At 39.9% G+C, this 22,882-nt stretch overlaps 1 protein-coding gene across 2 annotated transcripts; it reads right to left on the bottom strand.

Moving 5' to 3' along the window:
- Nucleotides 1–3,863: 3,863 nt before the first annotated feature.
- LOC141371963 (growth hormone-inducible transmembrane protein) lies at nt 3,864–22,193 on the bottom strand. 2 transcript variants are annotated; one of them, XM_073890383.1, is made up of 9 exons: nt 22,097–22,193; nt 20,443–20,607; nt 19,318–19,417; nt 17,955–18,066; nt 17,408–17,549; nt 13,476–13,584; nt 7,174–7,362; nt 6,566–6,737; nt 3,864–5,275 (listed from the first exon to the last, which is right to left on the bottom strand). In XM_073890383.1, the coding sequence occupies exons 2-9, from the start codon at nt 20,569–20,571 to the stop codon at nt 5,191–5,193; spliced, it is 1,038 nt and encodes a 345-aa protein (XP_073746484.1). In that variant the 5' UTR covers nt 20,572–20,607; nt 22,097–22,193; the 3' UTR covers nt 3,864–5,190. The 2 variants fall into 2 exon arrangements, with proteins under 2 accessions (XP_073746484.1, XP_073746483.1); XM_073890382.1 differs by having other exon boundaries at nt 22,004–22,129.
- Nucleotides 22,194–22,882: the final 689 nt, after the last annotated feature.

The following is a 22,882-nucleotide window of genomic DNA, read 5'->3' as shown; positions in this document are numbered from 1 at the left end:
CAGCAGTTAAGGGCTTCTGCCCTCAGCATTCACTGCTCAGAGGTCAGCAGGGCTAAGCCTTTGCTCACTATCAGATCCCTCCTGGCTACCACACACTGCCGCTGTCCATCAGATGCTGTTTTATAGACTTTCAAGCCTGGCTGTGATGCCAGGGAAGAAAGTTTCTCATTCATCCTTGTTTCTCCCCACAGTTGGTGCTCAATTAATTCCTTCAGAGTAGCAAACCAAACAAACCTATCAAATCCCTTACTGTCCTTATGAACAGTCAGATCACATCAAACTACAAATGCTTTCTCTCTCAACTTCCACTGATCCTCCTTTTTGGAATCTTTCTGCATTGCTGGGAAATCAGTCCATTCAACCTGCATGACACACATAACTGGGTGGGGCTAGGTTTGTATTGTCTTGTAGAAGATTCCTTATGAATCATCAGTAAAAGTGGTTACAATTAGGGCACCTGGTTGGCTCAGTCCATTGGGCGTCTGCCTTTGGAACAGGTCATGATCCCAGGGTCCTGAATTGAGTCCCACATGGGCTCCCTGCTTCATGGGGAGTCTGCTGCTCCCTCTGCCCCTCTTGCCACTTGTTCTCTGAAATAATTTTTTTTTAATTTGCTACAATTATGGAAAGATAATCCTTCAGATACTTGTTCTTACAGGACAATGAACTATTAGAAATGGAAAAACTAACCACTGGAAAATAACATTTTTTTAAATTCTAAAATGTCACTGATTTTAGGATAACCTTAGTTTTGCAAAAGAACCTAGTTTTAGTATCTGAAGAATAAATGATAATCATGAAATTAAACACACATTAAAATTAAACACCCATGAAAAACACACATTTCAGAAATGAAGTGTGAAAAATATAGCATCTTGGAATTGAGGTACCATGACTAATGAGCAAATAAAATTAAGAAACAGAACACCCTTCCTATGAAATCATCATTATGAACCTTGTTTCACCAAGCTCTGTGATGCTATGTAAAACCACTCTGGGGTGTATAGGTGAGCAGCCCAGGTGGTCCAAGTGCAAGGAAAGCTAGCACGATGGTGGCTAGCTGCCACATACAGGTAATCAGGTAATTTTTACGAAGTGCTCACGGAAAGGTCTTATTTTCAAAAACTGTTCAACTTGTATGCTCATCTGTGAGCATGAATGTCAATTTGGCCCTGCTAGAAAACCTCAATTCTCTATTTCTAGGATCAAGTGAGGTTGCACTACCCCCCACCAACTATGAGACTCTGGCCCCTTAGGATAGCAGGCTGAGTGAGGCCGAATGAAACGCTAGGCAGACAGGAAGAGACTGCGCAGGACCTGTCCTCATGCTAACTGGCCAGAACGGCCCATATAATCTCCTCCCCCATTAATTTCATCTTTGCTTCTGGCACAATATGCTCCTTTTGCAGTTTTCAAGTGTCAATACTGGGGGAACTTTCTCCAGCTTCCTGAACGGCTTCTTTACGAAAGACCAAGTCTTCAAGGTCATAGCTTTATCTTTTCCTGAAAAACGGCTTCCGTTTTGAAAGCTAAGTAAATTGCGTACATTTAGGGAGGACTCCATCTTCGTGATTAACACTGACCTTCAAAACATCCTTTGATTTGTGACTAGAGGTGATCTCAGCAACTGAGAAAAGGAGTTTCTGGTACTATATATAAGAAATAGGATCTGGGGAAGTCAAACATAATTACCATTTATTCTTCAGATACTAAGGTCAATCGCCCCCCCCCCCCTTTTTAAAGCTTTTATTTGAGATAGTGAGAGAGAGCACAAGAGTGGGGTGAGGGCCAGAGGGAGGAGCAGACTTCCCACTGAGCAGGGAGTTGGATGCAGGGCTTGATCCCAGCACTCCCGGACCATGACTTGAGCTGAAGGCAGATACTGATTGAGCCTCGCAGGCGCCCCTTTCGATAAACACTAAAATTTTAAGGCTGTAATTTTAGCAAAATGTCAACCTATTTGTACAGTGCTGTTGATCCTCAAAGAGGATTTCAGCCCTGTGGCATCCGTCGAACTTTCTAAGCGTAACTGGCTAAGACATTCAACTCTACCACTTCTTCCCAGCCATATGACCTTATGCAAATAAATACCAAACTTGGGGGCTTCAGCTTAGTCCTTGGCGAAATGGGGATTACAAGTACCTAGCTCAAAGTAATGTTATGATTTATACAAAGGACTTAGCACACAATATGCAAATAATTGAATCATTAGCAGTTAACAGGGTATCTGGACCCTCCTACCACACTGGAATGACACAAATCTCAGGTGTCATTCAGTTTCAAGAATTTTAACATGGAAACACACCCTCTATCCAGATGAACAATTTTAAGGGAAACGTGTCTTTCTTCCCACATCCTAACATTTTTTTTATAAATATTTTCTCATTTTGGTTTTTTTAAAATATTTTATTTGAGAGAGAGAGGGTGAGAGAGAGAGAGAGGAGCAGGGGGAGCAGCAGAGGGAGAGGGAGCAGATTCCCTCTGAGCAGGGAGTCGGATGACATGGGGCTCGATCCCAGGACTCCAGGATCATGACCTGAGCTGAAAGCAGATGCCCAACTGAGCCACTCAGGTGCCCCTACATCCTAACATTTTAAAGTGCACAGAACACATTCAAAGGTTCAGGGTCCTAGCACAGAAGACATCCGTGTTATGAGCAGGAAATTGGGCTTCAAGGGAACTGGCATTTCTTGCCATCCTTCCCTGCTCTCCGACCCTTCCTCCATCATACTCTGGCTGGGGGAAACACCCTCACTGCTCTTACTATGTGCTGTAACTCTTGTTTAGTCTTGGGAGGCTTCCTGCTGGCACACCTTGGAAACTCACTGCTGTGCTCTTATAACATTTGCCCTGAAGAACCCTGGTTGTCTCCCCTGGGTTTAGGTAGCATGATGCCTGCCACACTCGTTTTCTGAATGTTCACAATAGCGTTCTAAGCAAACCAAAGGGCCTTTATTTTTTTGTGTGATCATTTTTAAATACATATCTCAGTTATCCTGAAAAGCTTCAGGTGATGCTTTAGAAAATGAGAAGTAGGTATTTTTCTTTTTTTGCCTGAAGCCTATCCATGTGCAGGTCTTCACTCTTCCCTGCGAATGATGTGAAGAAAAACCCTCGGTGGCATGGCATGTTAACAGAGCCTGGGAACCAGGGACTTTGTTTCATTATGACTTTACATCTGTCATATTTTATAACTATTCACATTTTATATAACTCATTTTTTATACCAAAGTCTTCATTGTCTTAGCAAAGTCAGAAAAAGTGATGTAATGAAGTACGAAGTCATTAAATTAAAAAGAAAAAAAAAAAACAGCTTGTTTTTCTAAGTAAGCTTTTGCCTGATACCCACTGTCGAAATTCTATCATTTTGTTTTGTGTGATACCGTCCAAACATAGGGATATAAATTTTGGGTTCTAAAATGGCTGAAGACAACAGGACCTTCAGGATCACACTGACATTGTAGAGACTAAAGTGGAGAAGGGAGAAAATAGAAGTCTGGCACTTAGATTTTTCTTAGGGCAACTCCCCGCACTGCCTACCCCCCCAAACCAGCAATAGCAGCTAAAACTTACATATTACTAAATGCCCACACATTTCACTCCAATCCTATGAGATTGGTTCTGTTACGATCTTCATTTTATAGATAAGAAAATGGGCACAGAGAGCTTAAGTAATTTGCCCAAAGTCACATAAATAAGTTGAAGAGGCAGGGCTCAAATAAAGGCAGTCTGGCTTTAAGTACCATGGTCATAATCACACTGTATTCTACCTACTAGGTCAGGAAGAGAAAATAAATGAAACAAATCCTCTATTCAAATAGTATGCGTTTGGTTCAGCTGGAAAAATCATGGACCAATCACCATCTGGCTGGAACCTTTATTATTTCAGAAATAAGCATCCCATGTAATTTGAGGTGGTTAGAATAACTACTTCTGGAGACTGTAATAAATATTTGTCAAAAATACCAATCATTTCAATAATCATACATACTTCATTCATTAAGATCTTCCAAAAATAACTCTTCTGTATCAAAACACAAATGTCACAAGAGAGTCAAGTAACAGTCTATGCAGGAGAGAAGGAAAAGTCTGCTGGGGGAAACTCTAATGAAGCATTTTGCCTATTACAGTTCTGACTGACATAGTTCATGAAGAAAGACTAGCTATGTCCTCCCTTTTTGTTTAGTGCTTAGCCTGAGAGGAACACAAGAAACCAAGTCTTGGGAAAAAAACTGCTTTCATAATCTTAAGTGTGAGCCACAAACAGGCTTTTCTGATAAAAGCTTCAAAGCCTGAAGTGATGGGAAAAGCAAACATGTATTCTATTAAACATTTCAATAAATATGCACAAAAATTCTGCAATTAGAAACACAGTGTTTGTATATATGAAAATGCAAGAGTTTTCATGCTTTGAATGTTTTATCCTGAGAAGAGTTTTAAGGATATTTTGTTCTATAAGGTTCAAAAATAAAACTTAAACATATATAACACATATCAGGAATTCTCCATACGATTAACATTCTGGACCATCCTAGCAATGTCAAATAATGAGAAGCCTAACAAAATAACACGTATGTTGTAAAAACAGCAATGAGAAAGAAAGGAACATCAGGAGAATGAATCACCTATATCTTTGTTTCATGCTCAGTGCTTCTAAGTTCAACAGACGGATGTAAGAACAGCAATTATTTATTTGTTTCCAAATAGCCAGACCCCTCTCACCAGCTCACCAATTACGCAAGTGCTAAGTAGTCAAAGAAAGATTGCAGGTAACCCTTTGCTTCTCTCTGGTCCCTTTACCAAACCTCTACATCACTTATGACATTACTTGTTGATATGATATACAGCAAAACAGAGTTTGCTAATTTTCACTCAATCAAATAAATTTTAAAATAGAATAAATTCTCACAACACAAACTTTAGTTTTCACATTCATTGCAACATTTAAGAATTACTCAAACATGAGAACTGGAAATGTGTGTGGTTATTTGGAAGAGAACAACTGAATTTATTCTGCAGAAGATAAAGGAGACCTGAAGCATCACATCACCGGAACAACTGAAACATGTTGACAAGTCTTATCTTCTAAACTTCAATGAAAGCTGCTTGTACAATCTATTTAATGAATACCTGTCCCTATTAAACAAGCAAGATATCTGATGTATTAAAGAAGTCAGAAGCTGAGGCTCTTCATTTCTTTCTGTTGCCTCCAGTTGCTAGAATACTGGCAACTCGCATAAATATATTTAAGGTATCCATGTAGATTCCCAGCATCCTGGAAAAGAAAATTATGGCCTGTTACAGATGATATAATTCTATTAACAATGATTAAAAACTATTTCTTAATCTAGAAAAGAGAAAGCAATACTTATTTGTCATAGGTACATGAAATGGAAATTAAGAAAAGAAAAGATGCCAACTAAGGAAGCCCTAGACTAGACAACAGTCAAGATTTTCTTCTGGCAGATTCATCTTCGAAATGTTAAAGGGCAATTTAAAAAATCATTATTCTATCCTCTGATACGCTCTATGAGCGTAGTATCTTGCAAAAAAAAAAAAAAAAAAAAAAAACCCTGGGTGATAGACAATGAAATAATCAGAAAAAAAACCAAAGAAACACCTTCACAAAAATGTGTTAGACACAAGTCTGGCATTTTTAAATATAATTAACATCTCCTCAAGGCAACCCCCCCTCCACTACCAACCAAAGAAAACTGTCACAAATCTGTGTTACGGCAGCATTTTAAAAAAACCATTACACTGAATTTCAGTTTCAAGGAAAAAAAAGATTACTTTAAAAAAGGTGAGAGACAACATGAAACTCAAGAAAGTTGTTTAAATAAAACAATCTACTTTGGTGGAGAGTCCAAGAAAAGGGAAAAGCATTATTATATAACAGTTGCACCATAAAGCTAATCAACAAAAACAGGCAAATACTGATTTAACTGAATACCTAAATACTACACTTAGTTACGATCTAATCAAATGTTCTGTGGATACATAGCTTACTAAAGAGATAGAACAGATCAAACAGCAACAGAAATAAAACAGTACAATTCGACAAACCCATTGTGGTTATGTGGTATGGTGACATCCTAATCCCTGTACCTGTAAATGTGACCTTATTTCGAAACAGGGTCTCTGCAAATGTAATCAAGATGTGAGTTAAGATGAGATTAATACTGGAGTAGCGTGGGCCTCAATCCAAAATGACCGGAGACAGAGACAGACACACAGAACGAATGCTGTGAAGACAGAGGTAGAGATTGGGGTAATGTGTCTACAAGCCAAGGAATGCCAAGGATTGTGGGCCAAAACAAGCAGCTAGAAGAGAAGCATGGAGCAGATTCTCTTAGAGCCCTCGGAAGGTTATCAACCCTGATGACACCTTGATTTCAGACTTCTGGACTCCAGAACTTCGAGAGTATAAATTTCCATTGTTTTAACCATTCAGTTTGTAGTCTGTTACAGTAGCCCTAGGAAACTAATACAGCCGTAAAATAAAATAGACCATAATAACACAAATGTCCTATGTAACAAAGGAAAGACATTAAAGACTACTTACGAATTGATGGGATCATATTTTTGAACTCCATACGCTGGTATTATTTCTGCACGCTTGATTACTTTCTGTGTATCATGCAGAAGAAACATGCTGAAAAGAACTAATCCACCATAAATTGCCACTGAGTACAAAGTGGCACCAGCCACAGTGGTAGGTGGAAGAAACATAGATCCTGGAAGGAAAAAAGACGGACTCCTCTATAATTGGATTTATGATTAACATTACTTAAAAAACAAAACAAAACAACCCTTCTTTTGGTGTACTGCACAGGTCAGAAAGGGACTATGTGCATTGTGTAATTTTATGCACGTTCAGTTGCAAACCCATTATACCCATTCCTGCGATGGGCCACTTGCTCACATTACAGAAAGGCTCTTGCACCAAGAGCAATTTTCATGTTCTCCAGACCAACTTTTCCATTTTAGATGTATTTGGTAAAACCAAAAATCATAGTTTACCATGATGCCAAATAAGAAAATACACTCTAATCAGGGTTTCCCTTTTAGACTTTCAAAAGTGACTCTTAATAAGTTCCCTCCATTAGGATAACTGAGCCCATCAATGATTTTAGGACACCAAGAAGCAAGTATCAACACCCAGCTGCTTACCCAGTGAGGATACAAAGACGAGACCCAGGCCCACTCCCAGGGGTGCCCCCATGTTCAGGAACTTCTCACTGGGTGCGCACACGGCCACGGCGGAGAGGCCCCCCACAATGCCCGCTGTGTACCACGCGGCTCTGATGAGAAGAGGGCCCCCTAGTACCGTCAGTGGAGCCACCACTGCGCCCAGCACACCTGGAGAAAGAGCAAGCAGGGAAGTAGTTACTAAATGACAACCAAGAAGAAAATGCCACTTCTAGTAACAGGCCACCTGAACATCGTATACCTGACTGTTCAAAAACAGGACTACCAAGTCTCTCCTGTATGTAGGTAATACTACCCCTGAATTCCACAACCCAAACTTGCAGCTAGCCAAACTCGAAATCACAACAATAACACTATTATTTTTTTAATAATTTTTTTATTGTTATGTTAATCACCATACATCACATCATTAGTTTTTGATGTAGTGTTCCATGATTCATTGTTTGTGCATAACACCCAGTACTCCACGCAGAATGTGCCCTCTTTAATACCCACCACCAGGCTAACCCATCCCCCCACCCCCCTCCCCTCTAGAACCCTCAGTTTGTTTTTCAGAGTCCATCGTCTCTCATGGTTCGTCTCCCCCTCCGACTTACTCCCCTTCATTCTTCCCCTCCTGCTATCTTCTTTTTTTTTTTTAACATATATTGCATTATTTCAGAAGTAAAGATCCGTGATTCAACAGTCTTGTACAATTCACAGCGCTCACCATAGCACATACCCTCCCCAATGTCTATCACCCAGCCACCCCATCCCTCCCACCCCCCCACCACTCCAGCAACCCTCAGTTTGTTTCCTGAGATTAAGAATTCCTCATATCAGTGAGGTCACATGATACATGTCTTTCTCTGATTGACTTATTTCGCTCAGCATAATACCCTCCAGCTCCATCCACGTCGTTGCAAATGGCAAGATCTTATTCCTTTTGATGGCTGCCTAATATTCCATTGTGTATATATACCACATCTTCTTTATCCATTCATCTGTCGATGGTCGATGGACATCTTGGCTCTTTCCACAGAACAATAACACTATTCTTAAACTGTCTCAACTCAGAGTACAAACACTAATCTAGATGTTTGAGTAACTTTATCAAATTTTATGTACTTCATTATCTGGATGTGAGCCTACTGGTATATTCTTTGCAACAACAATCCTATATAAGAATTGAGATTAAAAGGCTTGAAATGAGTAACTCAAGGTCAAACCTGTTGCTGCCAAGAGGAAACAAGGTAAAACGAGAGAATGCTGTAGGATGTTAATCCTAAGGAACTTCAAGGACAGGCACTACTGTTTCCTTGTGGATAGGGAATGTCATCTCAGCTTGTTAACCGTAATTTTAGTTGTCAAATATTCATAAACAAGTTCAGAAAAATTACAGTGAAAGGTATCAATAATTTAATTAGCCAACAGAACTCCTTAATTCAAAAAATAAATCTTAGATAAGGCATTATTTCAGTAGTGAGTAGAGTAAGTTATCCTCTTATTAAAACATTAAATGTCCATAGTTTAATTCATGGAATAGGCACAGCTATGCCCATACTATAATTCCAACACCAGTGTCTCTTTCGTGAGAGTAACATTTGTAGATCAAGTAGGAAGATATATCTCATGATAATGAACAATTAAAAATATCTTTTGCTGTTAAGAAAGACACTGGATAAAAATTCCTCTAGGAATCTTTACATTTCTATTAGGATTCCCATCAGTTTTACAACTGACAGCAAAATTTTTAGCAAAAAAAAAAAAAAAATCTATTTTTTTTTTTTTTTTTTTTTTTTTCAAAAGCCAAAAAAAACCTTTATTCTCCAGCAGGAGAACTTTACTCACCCTAGGTAACTCCTTGTCCTGAAATTTGGATTAAGCCACAGGCAGAGGATGAAAGAATGTCCTTCTTCCTTCCTTCCCTATACTGATGTGCCAGCCCATTGCTCCAGGTTCTGACCCCGTTAGCCACCAACGGCCAGGGACAGGACGTAGAGCTGGTACCAGGGAGGAAGGATGAGCGAGGCCTTGCCTCCCTCAAGGCCTTTTCATAGCATCTCCGCCACCCCTACCCCGTGGCACCTGGTCCTCCCGTGGCTCTCCAGGGTCTGGCCTGGTGGTCCTGTTTTCCATGACCTGTCCCTCCAGTGGTCCTCTCCTATGTAGGCTGACCCTGTCAAAGACAGTTTCCCAGGTGGCCTTGACAGTCATGGTACAATCTTCTGGTTTTCCCATTCTTCATGGCTAGGTTTATTGGAGATTCTATCTCTGGAGCTTTTATCACTGGGGGTCTGGCCCTTGGGTGGCTTAAGTCTTCCAAAGATCCTGGCTACCATGCTCTGCCAAGGTCTCATCCCAGATACCACAGTCCTCTGAGAGGTCCAACACTCGTGAACTAGCTCTTTGGCAATCAGGCTCTGTGTGTTCTGGCCCTGAGACTTGTCCTCACAGAATGTGGGCACCTGAGTCCTGGCCTCTTCACAACAGTAGCCCCTAAGTTTGAAGCCTCTGGCAGGGGTGGGGGTCTGGTCCTCCAGGACTTTCTCATCAGCTGCGGGCAGATCCCTCCAAAGGTCTGTTCTCCAACATCTGGCTCTTTCGTGAGCCTGTTTGTTCTCTAAGGCCTGGTTTTCTGATGGTGGGGGAAGCTGTAGTCCAGTCTTCTTGTAGCTTTAGCAAAACTTTTAAGGCAATCGTCAGAGATCTTTCAATGATATTTTCTCATAAAAATCTTAAATGGTAATAGATGTTTGCTGCTTAAGAAGACATACCAATTACAAAACTAACAAGGGTAGCTGAACATTATATTGTGAATCAAACTGGCATTCATCCAACTGGTACAGCCACTATGGAAAAGTATGGGGGTTCCTCAAAAAATTAAAACTATAACTACCATATGATTCAACAATCCCACTTCTGAGTTTATAACCAAAAGAATTGAAATCAGGATCTCAGAGAGATGACTGTGCTGCCAGCAGCATTGCTCACAATCTCCAAGATACAAAAACCAAATTGTCCTTCAATGGATGAATGGATAAAGATGATGTGGTGTATAAACAAAATGGAGTAATACTCAGCTATAAAAAAGAATGAAATCTTGCCATTTTTGACAACATGAATGGACCCTGAGGGCATTATACGAAGTGAAATATGAGAAAGACAAGTATCATATGATCTCAATTATATTAGGAATCTAAAAAAGTCAAACTCAGAGAAACAGTAGAGTGGTGGTTACCAGGGGTAGAGGTGTGGGGGAAATGAGGAGATATTGGTCAAAGTGCACAAATTTCCAGTTATAAGATGAATAAATTTAAAGACCTAATGTACAGCATGGTGATTACAGCTAATCCTGCATCATATACTTGAATGTTGCTAACAGAATAGATTTTAAATGTTCTCACCACAAAAAAAATGGTAAATATGCAAGTGTTACCTAATGCTATGGTGGTAATCATTTTGCAATATATAAATGTATCAAATCAACCAGTTATGTATGTTAAAACTTATATGATGTTATGTGTCAATTATATCCTAATAAAGCTGGGCGGAAAACACAATTAGAACAGTTTTCCAACAATCATTTCAGTAATTCCTGCACACTTAGTCCTGATTAAGACCACAGCTGTGTCGACCCAGTGCTAAACATTTGGATGAAAAATGAAATGGAATGCACTGGGATGTTAATACTGGTCAAAAGCTAACTCTGATGTCCCTTTAAAACTGTAAGGGATTGCCCTTGGGTCATCCAAACCCCCTTCAGGTCTCATCTCAATCATACCAGTGAAAGAAAGAGTGGACAGAGGGCTGGACTTGAAGAAATAAGGGTGTTCAGTTTTGATTGTGGCACCTGCCAGTGTGACCTCACACCGCCTCCACTTCCCTCATCCATGAAATGAAAATGCTAATGTCTGCCTGCACAGCTTCTCAAGATATGGATGAAATGTAAAGCAAAAACTGGCATTCATGCTGTACAAGAAAGGGTTACCAGAGCAGGCCTAAGGTCATCTTTAAAAAGACTTGTTTGCAGGGCTGGTCCTTGGCTACTTAAGAACTTGGCAGATGAAGCATTCTGTAACTGGAGGGTTAAACTGCTTGTGAAAATCTGAGTTATGCTGAAAGCCTGCTTTCCTTCTGAAAATCCGTATTTTGGTAGTTGCTATGAAGGTGCTTACATGATCAGCCCTTATTAAAAACCCTCAGGCACCAAGTCTCTAATGGGCTTCTATCTCACTGCTCTTTTCACTTCCTTGATAAGTCCCCTCAAGGAAAGGAGGGAGCACTGAAAGCCTGTGGATGAATTTCTCCAGACTTTGTCTATATTTTTTCCCCTTGCAGATGCTATCACGTGTCCTTTTATTGTAATAAACCTTAGCGCTGAGTACAACTATATGCTGAGTCCTGGGACTCCTTCTAAAAAAACATTAAATGAATGAATGGTTGGTCTTGGGGACCCCCTCCAACACAAAAATACTTTGACCCAAGTAATTTATATACTGAAATAATAGCAGATTAAAAGGAGTTGTCTAAGCAACCGAGATAGCCCTTATTCTAAACTCAAACTACATAGCTATTTTAATTTAATTCAGTTAAGTCACTAAGTATCTAATATTTATCAGAGATAAAAACACTGAACCTGTTTTCTCAAGGAACTGAGTGTCTAAAATGGGAAAGAGGTGCACAACTCCATTCTCTGGGTAAGATGCTAATGCTAAACTCAGATGGTGAGGTTTTTGGTGTTTTAGTGCAAGGGTACATCCTCAAGAGAAAAAAAAAGTTCTGTACACTACTATGGTTATGTACTTGTTCTAAAGCAGAATAATTCTTAAATAGATGGCACTCAGAGATGTTACATTTTATAGAAGTACATGTTGTATCTTGAATAATTTTTTTCTTAAAAGCAGGTTATTGGTGCTGAAGATAATGGACCACCTCCCTCAATCACAAGGATTTTATCCTGTAAAGCCCCATGGAGAATATCTATGGTTGAATAACCTCACACCTAACAGAAGAGACTTGAAAACCGCGGTTGTCAAGTCATGCTGTTTCACATTTACCAAAACAAAGATAGCACATAAAGAATGTAAATGACATAGTTCATACCAGAAATTTGTCATACTGGATGCCAAATACCTAATTTCCATTTACTAACCTATGTTAGAAACACTTCACAGTCTGTTTCCCTAGAAGTTTCAGGGAAATGCTTACAAAATTTGTCTTGTTTTATTTAAGTGAATAAACGAATAAAAAGCAGAAACAGACACGTAAAGACAGAGAACAAACTGATGGTTGCCAGAGGGGAGGTGGCAGGGTGTGCAAAATGGGTGAAGGGGAGTGGGAGATACAGGCTTCCAGTTATGGAATGAAGTCACGGGAGTAAAAGGCACAGCACGGGGCACACAGTCAGTGATACTATAATAGTGCTGTATGGTGACAGATGGTAGCTACACTCGTGGGGAGTATAGCCACTATGTTGTATACCGGCAACTACTATAACATTGTGTCAACTATACTCAAAAAACAAATTAGAAAAAATAAAATATGTCTTGTTTTGTGGTAGAGAACATGTATCTAAGTACTTTTGTTTCTGGGTCTAGCTGGCTCTTTGTTCAACCCACAGAGACTATCCCGAGATACCGGAGATGGAAAACACTTAATCTAAAGTATTTGTGTCTCCACAGTTAAGGGGTGGTATCACAACATATACCTATAAAAGGTATTAAAACTGTCCTACAATACCACAGGTGGACAGCCTCTGCCCTGACCACTGTACTTTGTGCTAAACCTAAATAATGACCGAGCTAACTGTATCAGACACAAATGTGCATTTCCAAAGATCTTTTCTACTGTGTTCTTTCTTCCAAGGCTCTACTGCAAAATCCTCTGCTCCTATTCTTTTCTTACTGCATCCTTTTCTTCTCCACCCTCATTTTTAAATTTTTCTAAAAATACACAACAAAAACAATTCTTAAGTAATGTGTATCAGGTTTGAAACCCTCCCAGGAGTAGACAAAATACATAAAGGAAATCTCTGCACAAACTAGACTGTCATAGGAGGCCAAATGTAATATTGGGGATGTCCATCGTCTTAGTATCAGAATCATTTTTCAGAGTAGAGGTCTGGCAATAAACAACCACCAATGAGTATGAAAAACTCTAAGTGTTTTCTAAACACAAGGTTTTATTAAAATTATGCACAAGTCATTTACAATTGTGAAGAGCCACCAAAAAAAAAAATAGTAATGAAGGTTGTTAAATAAAAATTTTAAATTAGAACATACCAGAATGTAGTAACCAAGCAAGATGCTTTGGGACTGGGCTCTGGTCATATGGTATTGATTGTACCATCATTCCAGCTCCAATCATGGCTGCAAAGGTTGCACCAATTGTCTGAAAGACACATATTACTGAGAAAAATCAATCCTTATGCAACAACAAAGTAGAAGCCCACCAGTTCCAAGTTCAGCTAGTCCCTCCAAAAAACCTTATTTAAAAAGATTAAGGAAAATGAACTGATCCTATAGGGGGCAAGAGTGCCCCCTACTGTCACACAAAGTTTTGCAGACATCTTCAAGTGAGTTAAGTTGAGCTTTGACTGATACCACCATCTTTTTAAAGTTTATTCTTGCTAGACAGAGAATAAACCTCATTAAGAATCCCAAAATAGGGACGCCTGGGTGGCTCAGTTGGTTAAGCGTCTGACTCTTAGTTTCGACTAAGTTCATGATCTCAGGTTCATGAGACTGAGCCCCACATCCGGCTCTGAGCTCAGCATGGTGTCTGCTTGGGATTCTCTCTCCCACTCTGCCCGCCCCGCCCCGGCACCCCCCGCCCCCAGCTCATGCACACATGCTCCATCACTCTCACGCTCTCTCTCTCAAATAAATCTATCAATCTTGAGGTGCCTGTATGGCTCAGTTGGTTAAGCATCAGGTCATGATTTCAGGTCCTGGGATTGAGTCCCACCTCTGGCTCCCTGCTCAGTAGCGAGTCTGCTTGTCCCTCTGCGTCCGCCCCCCAACTCGTTCTCTCTCCCTCAAATAAATAAAATCTTTAAATAAATCTTAAAGAAATAAGAATTCCAAAATAATTTTTAATTTATTTTGTATAGCACAGACAGCATTTTAAAAAATTAATCATGATATACTGATTAGAATATATATGTATTACATTGCCTTGAACTCCATCATTTGCTAAAAACCTAAAAAACAGAAGCACATGGAAAAGAGAGTACGATTCTACTTCTCTATCCTCTTAGTTTTCTGGCTGACTTGGTCCTCCATCCCTTTTTTTTTGCCTTAGATTGCCACATTAGTTTTAACACTTAAATATTCCTTGTGTGTATAAGAAAGAAATGCACAGAATAGAAAAAGATAATGAATCTTTAGGAAACTTGAAGTAGAAAGTGCAAAGTTGCAGCTCTTGTACAAAACAGCAGATATTTTGTTGCCCAACTACTCAAAGATCAACTGAATGTCAATGCTTTTTTAACGCTTTTGCTTAGTCACTGATGTGTGTGTGTGTGTGACATACCAGGCCTGCCTAACTCCTCTGCATTATCTGTCTGACCCATGATATGTGAATGTTCAATCTCTGACGTAAAGCACAGACAGAGACAGAACAGCTGAGAATGGGAAAGCCTTTGCTCTTATTAAGATAAATAAGCACACTGAGTTCTACTCTATCATTTTCTAATGGAGAAATAGTTACTAAAAACCACTTCATACATTCCTTCATACTTCATACAAATGCAAGGCATTTTCAGGATATTTATCACAATTGTGTCTTTTTCTTTTAAGGTCCTTCATGTTCATGACCCAGCTGTATTTTTTGCCTTTTACCTTTCCATACTCTACACACTCCAGCTACACTGAAATGGTGGGGATGCAAACACATCCCCATCTCATGCCCCTTTACTTCTGGTTCATTTTGCCTAAGAATACCTCTTTTCTATCTGGTTGACTTATTCAAGGATTACCTCCTCACCCGGGAAGTTTTTCTGGGAAGGACACTGACTGCCACGAGCAGTGTCAGAAGCCTCTTCTCTGTTCCAAAATCACTTAGTACCAACTTTGACATTATTTGTATGTCTGTCACCCCCAAAAAACTTCATCTTCATCTCTGTAGCACTTGCCTGGCTTTCCAAACTATTTCAGTAGTCCTAACAGCAGGTGAGAGTGATCTTATGCCCACAGGAAGTTGAGAATATGGCCCAAGCACAAAACTTCTTTGGCGTCTTATTTTAGGGGCTAAACTCTTTTGTATTATTTTTCCTCTTGTAGCCATGGTGTTTTGTTAAAAGGCCTTGTTTTATATTCTCTACCTGATAAAAACTTACATTCTTGGTGAGAATGCACCATGCTTATTCTGTGCCCTCATGGACTTTTAGGTTAGGAGATTTGTAACACACATCTGAAGTATACTGAAGTGTCCAAATGGCCATGCTATTCTAAATGGTTCTCCTTTGCAAAGTACAGTGGAAATATGGTTTTGGAAGTTGGATGGAAGTTGGTTAGATCTGGTTACAGATGGGAAATCTGTAGGAAATCTGTAGAAATCTCTCTCATACCCCTTCCCTTCCAGTCTCAAACTCATAGTTCATGTTCTTACAATCCTTCGTTTCAGATTTTGCAAAGCCATGGCTGGTATACTTGCATCTTTTCTCTTCCACCTGAGTTCTTAGAACTGAGCAGGGAGCCCGATGTGGGACTCGATCCCATGACCCTGGGATCATGACCTGAGCCAAAGGCAGACGCTTAACCACTGAGCCACCCAGGCGCCCCTCAATCTCCACTCTTGACACTATTGCAAAGCCAGTTTTATCTCAAAGTCTTTTTTTTTTTTTTTAAAGATTTTATTTATTTGAGAGTGAGCAAGTGAGAGAAAGACGGCACGAGAGGGGGAGAGCGAGAGGCAGACTCCCCACTGAGCAGCTCTTAGAACTCAAATACAAAAAATATTTTTGCTGTTTCAGTATCTGCAATGGCCTCTGCCTACTTAGGCACTCTCCTCAGTGTGGCCATCAAAACATTCTTTTTCTAATTGTGTCTTCTTCACACTTTAGACCTCAAATCCTCGAACTCCACTCTTTTTTTCTTTTTTTAAAGATTTTTATTTATTTGAGAGAGAAATAGCAACAGAAACAGCGAGAGAGTACGAGCAGGGAGGAAAGGGAGAAGCAGGCTCCCCACTGAGCAGGGGAGCCTGATGTGGGACTCGATCCCAGGACCCCGGGATAATGACCTGAGCCGAACGCAGACATTTAACCACTGAGCCACCCAGGCGCCCCTCGATCTCCACTCTCGACACTGTTGCAAAGCCAGCTTTATCTCAAAGTCCTTTTTTTTTTTTTAAAGATTTTATTTATTTGAGCATGAGCAAGTGAAAGAAAGACATCATGAGCAGAGGGAGCGCAAGAGGCAAACTCCCCACTGAGCAGGGAGCCCAAGGCCGGGCTCAATCCCAGGACCCTGGGATCATAGGTGAAGCCAGTTTTAATGACTACCTCTTCTCCTTTGCTCAAGCTGTTCTGCAAACCTAGACTACCTTATTCCTCTCCTACAATAAAAAAATGCTAGCCTCCAACATTTCTGATGAAATAAGTGTCTCTTGCATGGACCTTCACTGCTAGTTCAAGACAAAAACAGTCTTTCAACTGATTTTACACTTTCTACTTCTTATTGTACGCATCCTTTACCACTTACTCAAGCTCATTTCTTCAACCAGACAGCAGAAAATAGCTACTACTTTTAAAATCATTTTTTTTTTTTTGTATCTAGCAAAATAACAAATGCTCAAGAAACACAGAATATAAAACCTTGCACAGGGTTAAGAAAGTTCAAAGTGTTGGCAACAAATATTTTCCACTGACTTCTAAGATGGTTTTGCATTTGCCACCTCCCCCCCTTTATTAACTAAATTGCTATAAAACACAGGCTGTTGGATCTCTGCTGTTAGGTAAGTAGGACATTCCTGTAAGTTTGGTTTTCAACCCCTTTGCCACTATTTAAATACATACTCAACAAGGAATAATTCCTGATCTACCTCAGAATGTAATTCCTACTTTTGTCTCAGTTGCACTATTACTTCACAGATTTGAACAACTTGTTCAATATAGTAAGGGATTCATTCCATTTAATACCCGTCTCCCAATATTTTTTGTCTAATCTTTTGATATTTAGTGAAAAAGGAAAACAAAAACAAGCTGACTTACCACCCAAGAGCCTCTCATCATGAAGTTCATGAGAACAGGAGTTCTGCTCACTGCCAGGGCTGACAGTGCTGTTAAGCCAATACTCCCTGCTAAGTACATATAGGTAGAATGAATTCTATCCTTCACATACTGAGGCCAAATTCTGTAAGAAACATAACATGGTTAATTTATGGAAATATGGATATAAATTTTGGTTAAATCATTCATAGCTGGGAAACTTTGGGAAATAACAATTTATTGCTCTAATCTTATCTCATTTATTATGGAAATAATGATGCATACATTGGAGTTACCATAAAAATTAAATGATATAAAACATAAGCACTTGGCACATATACAAAGCAACACATTTTCTCCTTGCTTAAACACATATAACCTTAGTAAAAGATTTTTGTTTGAATAGATGCCAAGAGATTTTATTTTTATTCAAGTGTATGTCTACAGTTAGAAGATTAGATATAAAACATTCCAAAAGTGGCAAAAGAGAAGGATGAAAACAAAATTGGAACCTTGAAGACTGGGAAATGTTTGGGAATGATTTACTTACACAGCCTTTTCAATAGCTCCAATCTCATTAGACATTCCCAAGCCATAGTAGCACAATGCTCCAAGGCCAACAGCAGCCCCTCCAGCAATAAACCATCTTCCCATCTGATCAACTGGAGAACACAGGAGGAAATGCACATTAATATGGTCATGTCTTGACTCAATTAAAATGCTGACGGTAAGCCCTTTCTAATATTTGTATGAGGAAAATCAAACTATATACCATAGTCCTTTGTAACAACCATAATTAGAACATATGGGGATATAAGCGGCTTCAACATTAGGGGACCAGTAAAAAACGACACTGCTAAAACATAGGTGTAATAATACAAAAAGGATCAGATTCGATTAGCCTCTAATTTCACTCCAAAGAAATTTAAGGAGGCAGTGTATCTGTAGATGTGGGGATACCTCTGTAATACATATTATTTTATTCGTAAGAATCTGGGTAATGTTCTCATGATGCTCTTAGAAAGAAAAAGATGAAAAAGATGTTAATATTTATACCACAGTGTATAAAATGCCATTAAACAAAGATGATGCTTGATGTAGACAAAGAAAAAAAGGAACCAAAAATGTAATCAGTGCAGCAGAATCAAGGGGGAGGGTGCCCTAAACTAAGAGCAAAAGAAAGAAACAACTTACCAACTCTTAATTGGATGCATCTTACTCCTTTTAGTATGAATTTGTCACTAAGACTATTACTATGCTATAGCTGTTTCATGTAACTTATTTTTTTAGGGCAAAATTACTAATCAGAAAGAAATGCCCGGAGGGATACGGAATACAGCTCTTTCCCATTATAATATATTGACCTTTGTAAGGTCATTAACCAGCAACAGTGTTCTATGAATAGATCTGGGTAGATTAACAATCTTGTTAAACTTGCAAAGCTGAAATCCAAATGAACTTCATTAAGGTACTGTTTCCAGGGAGCCCATATATGAACAACCAATTAAGAGGACTCTTCTTGAACAGCAAGGCTTTCATTAATATCTGTTTTAGTGATTTTTCTCTTGACCTAAAACATACATAAACATTTTATGCTTGAATGAAGATTCTTGCAACTTCAAGTGAGCTTCCTTAACAGATTATATCTTTAATACCATGGCATATCAACTACTAATCCTTTCTTTAAAAAAATGGTAAAAGTAAAATTTTCTCTGGAAGAAGTATGATTGGGAACCAATGAACCCAGTGTGAAGTATCAATCTTTTCTGGGTCATGAGATCCTGAAGAATGATTGCCTTTCTTCCCAGAAAATGCTCACATATATAAGTTTGCACATATTTTAGAAGGCTGTTCATGGACTTCTTAAAACATATTCACATACTCCAGTTCAAAAACTAAAGACTGCTGCCTACTTTTAAATATTTTTTCCATTGATGGTTCCATTGCTGCCTCCTTAAGTTCTTGGCCAGTTTTCCCACGCCGGATCCCAACTCTTGTCTTGGTGGCATATTGCTGATATACACAAAAACAAAGACACACGATACATACAGCAAAACAGAATGTTATTAATAAAATACAATTAAATCCCATTACACTAGAAAACTGTATATAACTTGGTACTTTCTATGTATATAGTTTCACTATAAAAGTCTGTTAGCCAATCTAAAAAATTAAATGTAAACCCTACCATCTGTGGTCTATCTTTGAAGTGATTCACTTAAATTCTTAGTTTACAACTTAACTTCTTAAAAGTTTCAGAATAATTATTTCATAAACTACAGATTTGTATCTCTAGAATCATACTTTAAACACTAACTTTAAAAAAAAATGCATTCAGTAAGTATTAGCTACATTTTCTTTTCTATCTGGGAAATGGGCTCAAGAAAGTTACCTTTCCTTAACATAAAGTTAAAGGGAAGGATGATTACTACCTCTTTTTTTTAGCTCTTTTTCAAAAGCAGAACAGTTAATTCATGAGGAAAACAGCTGTCTCTTTTAGCTTATATATATTTCCTTACCTACCTCACATTTCAAAATTTATACTTCTGATTTGAATGCTGGAGAAATCTATTATAAAAAATAATGGGTGTCTCTCTAACCTGATGGCTTTTGCCACTCTTTACTCTTTAATCAAGAGCTGAAATGACATTTTTAGTAACTTATTAATAAGCTACTGACCAAATGTTAATATTTCTGGGTTCTTAAGCTTTTGACTACAGGCTCCACAATCTCTTTGTTGTACCATATAATTCTCAATCTCACACAAATCACTCTAAGATCTCTAAATGAAACTTCAAAAGCTGTAAGTAAAGAGAAAGTTATAGGAGCTCTGTCTTTCATATGTGATAATGAGGAACAGAATGACACAAAACTAACGGGGAGAAAGAGCTGATTTGGGACATTATCAGGGATAAATGTTTCAGTAAATCACTAATGGTAGAACAGGGAGCTTCATACAGTCAAAAAAAAATAAATAAATAAAAGGTTCCAGTGCACAAAAAGAGGGACACAATATAAGATTATCAGATTATCTTTACCCGGCTGGGTGTTAAGAGCCATTGATTCTTCGTGATGGAATTCTTCACAATTGGGGAGGCCTTGGTGAAAGCTGGTTGGAAAACCCTGGAAGGGAGTGTCCGGAGACACATAAATCTTGCGGCCAGCATGGTGGTGCACCAGGTTTACCAAGCAGATCTGAAATGCTAGTTCGAGACACACAAAAAATAACCCATTAACCAACTGAGGGAATAACACAGAAAAGATCCAGAGACACAGAAGGGCCCGTCAATCATATTTTAGTAGAAAAATGGAGTGGGGACCTTTTTAAATGTTAATGATGAATTGTCGGCTTATTCCTTGTTAGTCCAAGAAATCCAACCCACAGAATCCAATATGGGATGATCACCAAAACAGAACTGAATACCAGTTTGAACAATATGGTGTATGACTCCCTATAAGTTACGCGTCTAATACAAAGTAGATGTTAATATCTTAAGACAACTGCAGTGTGTGTGATGACTTTTATAAATGTGGTTTTAAGCATTCAATGGGACAATTTAAAACAAGACTCTGTATAACTTTTGAGCAGAAGAAAAATGTCATCCAAGGAAGAGATGAGTACTCTTCAAGGTCATGCTGCACTGTAAGGTTTCACGACATCAACAGTAATCAAATATTTAAATTTCTGCTAAACATGCCAAATATTACTTCGCTTCAAAATGTGATAAAAATACTCAAGGTACTGAAACCACCTGGGATGCATCTCTGGTCCTTATGATTTAACCTCTAGGAACGGGACCCAGGAATGTTTTACCTAACACTCCCAAAGCTAAGAATTCTTGCTAAGAAATACCTATCAAAGTGTACTTCCAGCTCTCCCACTGAATCTGTAATCGTTGTACAACGCTGAGAAAATACCGAGACCTTCATCTCAGCCATTACATCATCTCAGCCTGTTGCGGTTTATGTCCCCGGCTATTCAACACATCGACTGGGAACGAGGCCCCGCTGAACGGCCTCCATGTCACGCAATAGAACAAAGTGGAAATCTTGTTTCTGCCACATGCCAGAAGTGGCCTCGTGAGTGTCGGCCCTCTGAGACTCAGATGTGTTAGCTATAAAATGGATAAAGTATGACGAGCCCGTACGCTTCCGCAAGCATTGATGCGCTCAAGCGCCTGGTCCCCCGAGAAAGTTGACCCAGCTCTCCAGACTCGGTTGAGAACTCGGCAGGAAGACTCCAGTCTCCCAAAGTCAAGGCATAACCCTACCACCTCCCCGCTCCAGCACCCCCTTATCTGAGAGGGTGGCGGCTGTGCGGCCCAGCCGCTGGGTGATTCAGCACCTCTGCCCGAAGGAGAAGCGGACAGCGGGGGCAAGCCCCCGCCCGCCTGCCCCAGGCCCCGCCGCCGCCGCCCCCTTTCACCCGGTCACCGTAGGACGATGACCCTAACGCGCCGCCAAGCTGTGGCACCGCCAGCCTGTGACGCAGCAAGCTGCGCCCGGCCTTCAGCCCTCCTCGGATGCACCCAGCGGCCCCGCGAAGCCGGCCGTCAGGACAGTGGATCTCCGGCGCCAGCAGGCCCGGAGTAGCCATACCTCAGTCCCTGGTCACCTCAACCACACAGTTACCCTTCCGGGCCGGCGAAACGCAAACGCGTACACCTCCCTAGACCTCTGCCCGCGCCTTACTGCCTCTGCGCGCGCAGTTTCCCTTACCCATTGAGTGACGCAACATCCGGAGAATCGCCAAACACTAGGGTCATCCAATCGTGAGCAGATCTCTGACGGAAGGGCTGGCGCGGTAGGGAGGAGGGGTTCCGGGCTGGAGGGGCGGGGCCAGTAGTGAACTGCCGGAAGCGTCGTAGTCAGCGTCCATTTTGAGTATGGGCAGCGAAGGCACTTCAGCCGTGTTAGCTATGGGTAGCGGAGCTAGTTTTTGTTTTTGTTTCAACAATTTCACTAGCGGCCGTTACAAAAATCACGTAAAAATTGAAAAAGAATATTTAATGTGTGAGAGCTAAAAATTATTCCGTCGTCCCTTTCTTTTCCTCATGTTGCTTTTTTTTTCCTTCTCAAGAATGTTTTGCGAGATGAATAGTGTGCCAAACGTGGTAGTTTCAGAGTGGAGTCAATCAGTTCTGACGCCTAAGGTTGGCTCATGAAATCTAGGAAAGGGTCTAAATCACACAAGGTCACTCGCTAGATTTTAGCAGGTTCTCCCCCCATTGCTCTGATCTCCCACGACACATTTCCAGGCTTCAGTTTATACATGTGTAACAGTCATGATACAACAGCCTCCGCCTCTTACCTTGAAGACCGTGAAAATGTTTTCATTACACATAGTTGTAAAGTGAAAAGCCTTTTCTCGGCTACACGACAGAGGTTTTGTTTTGCTTTTCTTTCACTCTCTTTTGTCCGTTACACAAATATTTGCTGAGTCTCACTTTGTACCAAGCACTGAACTAGGGATGTATA

This window comes from Callorhinus ursinus, unplaced genomic scaffold (genome assembly GCF_003265705.2).
Source record: "Callorhinus ursinus isolate GAN/ISIS: 27379988/994484 unplaced genomic scaffold, GSC_fseal_2.0 scaffold147, whole genome shotgun sequence".
NCBI lineage: Eukaryota > Metazoa > Chordata > Mammalia > Carnivora > Otariidae > Callorhinus > Callorhinus ursinus.
The sequence above is the reverse complement of the archived record's forward strand: the minus strand, read 5'-3'. Positions and strand labels throughout refer to the sequence as shown.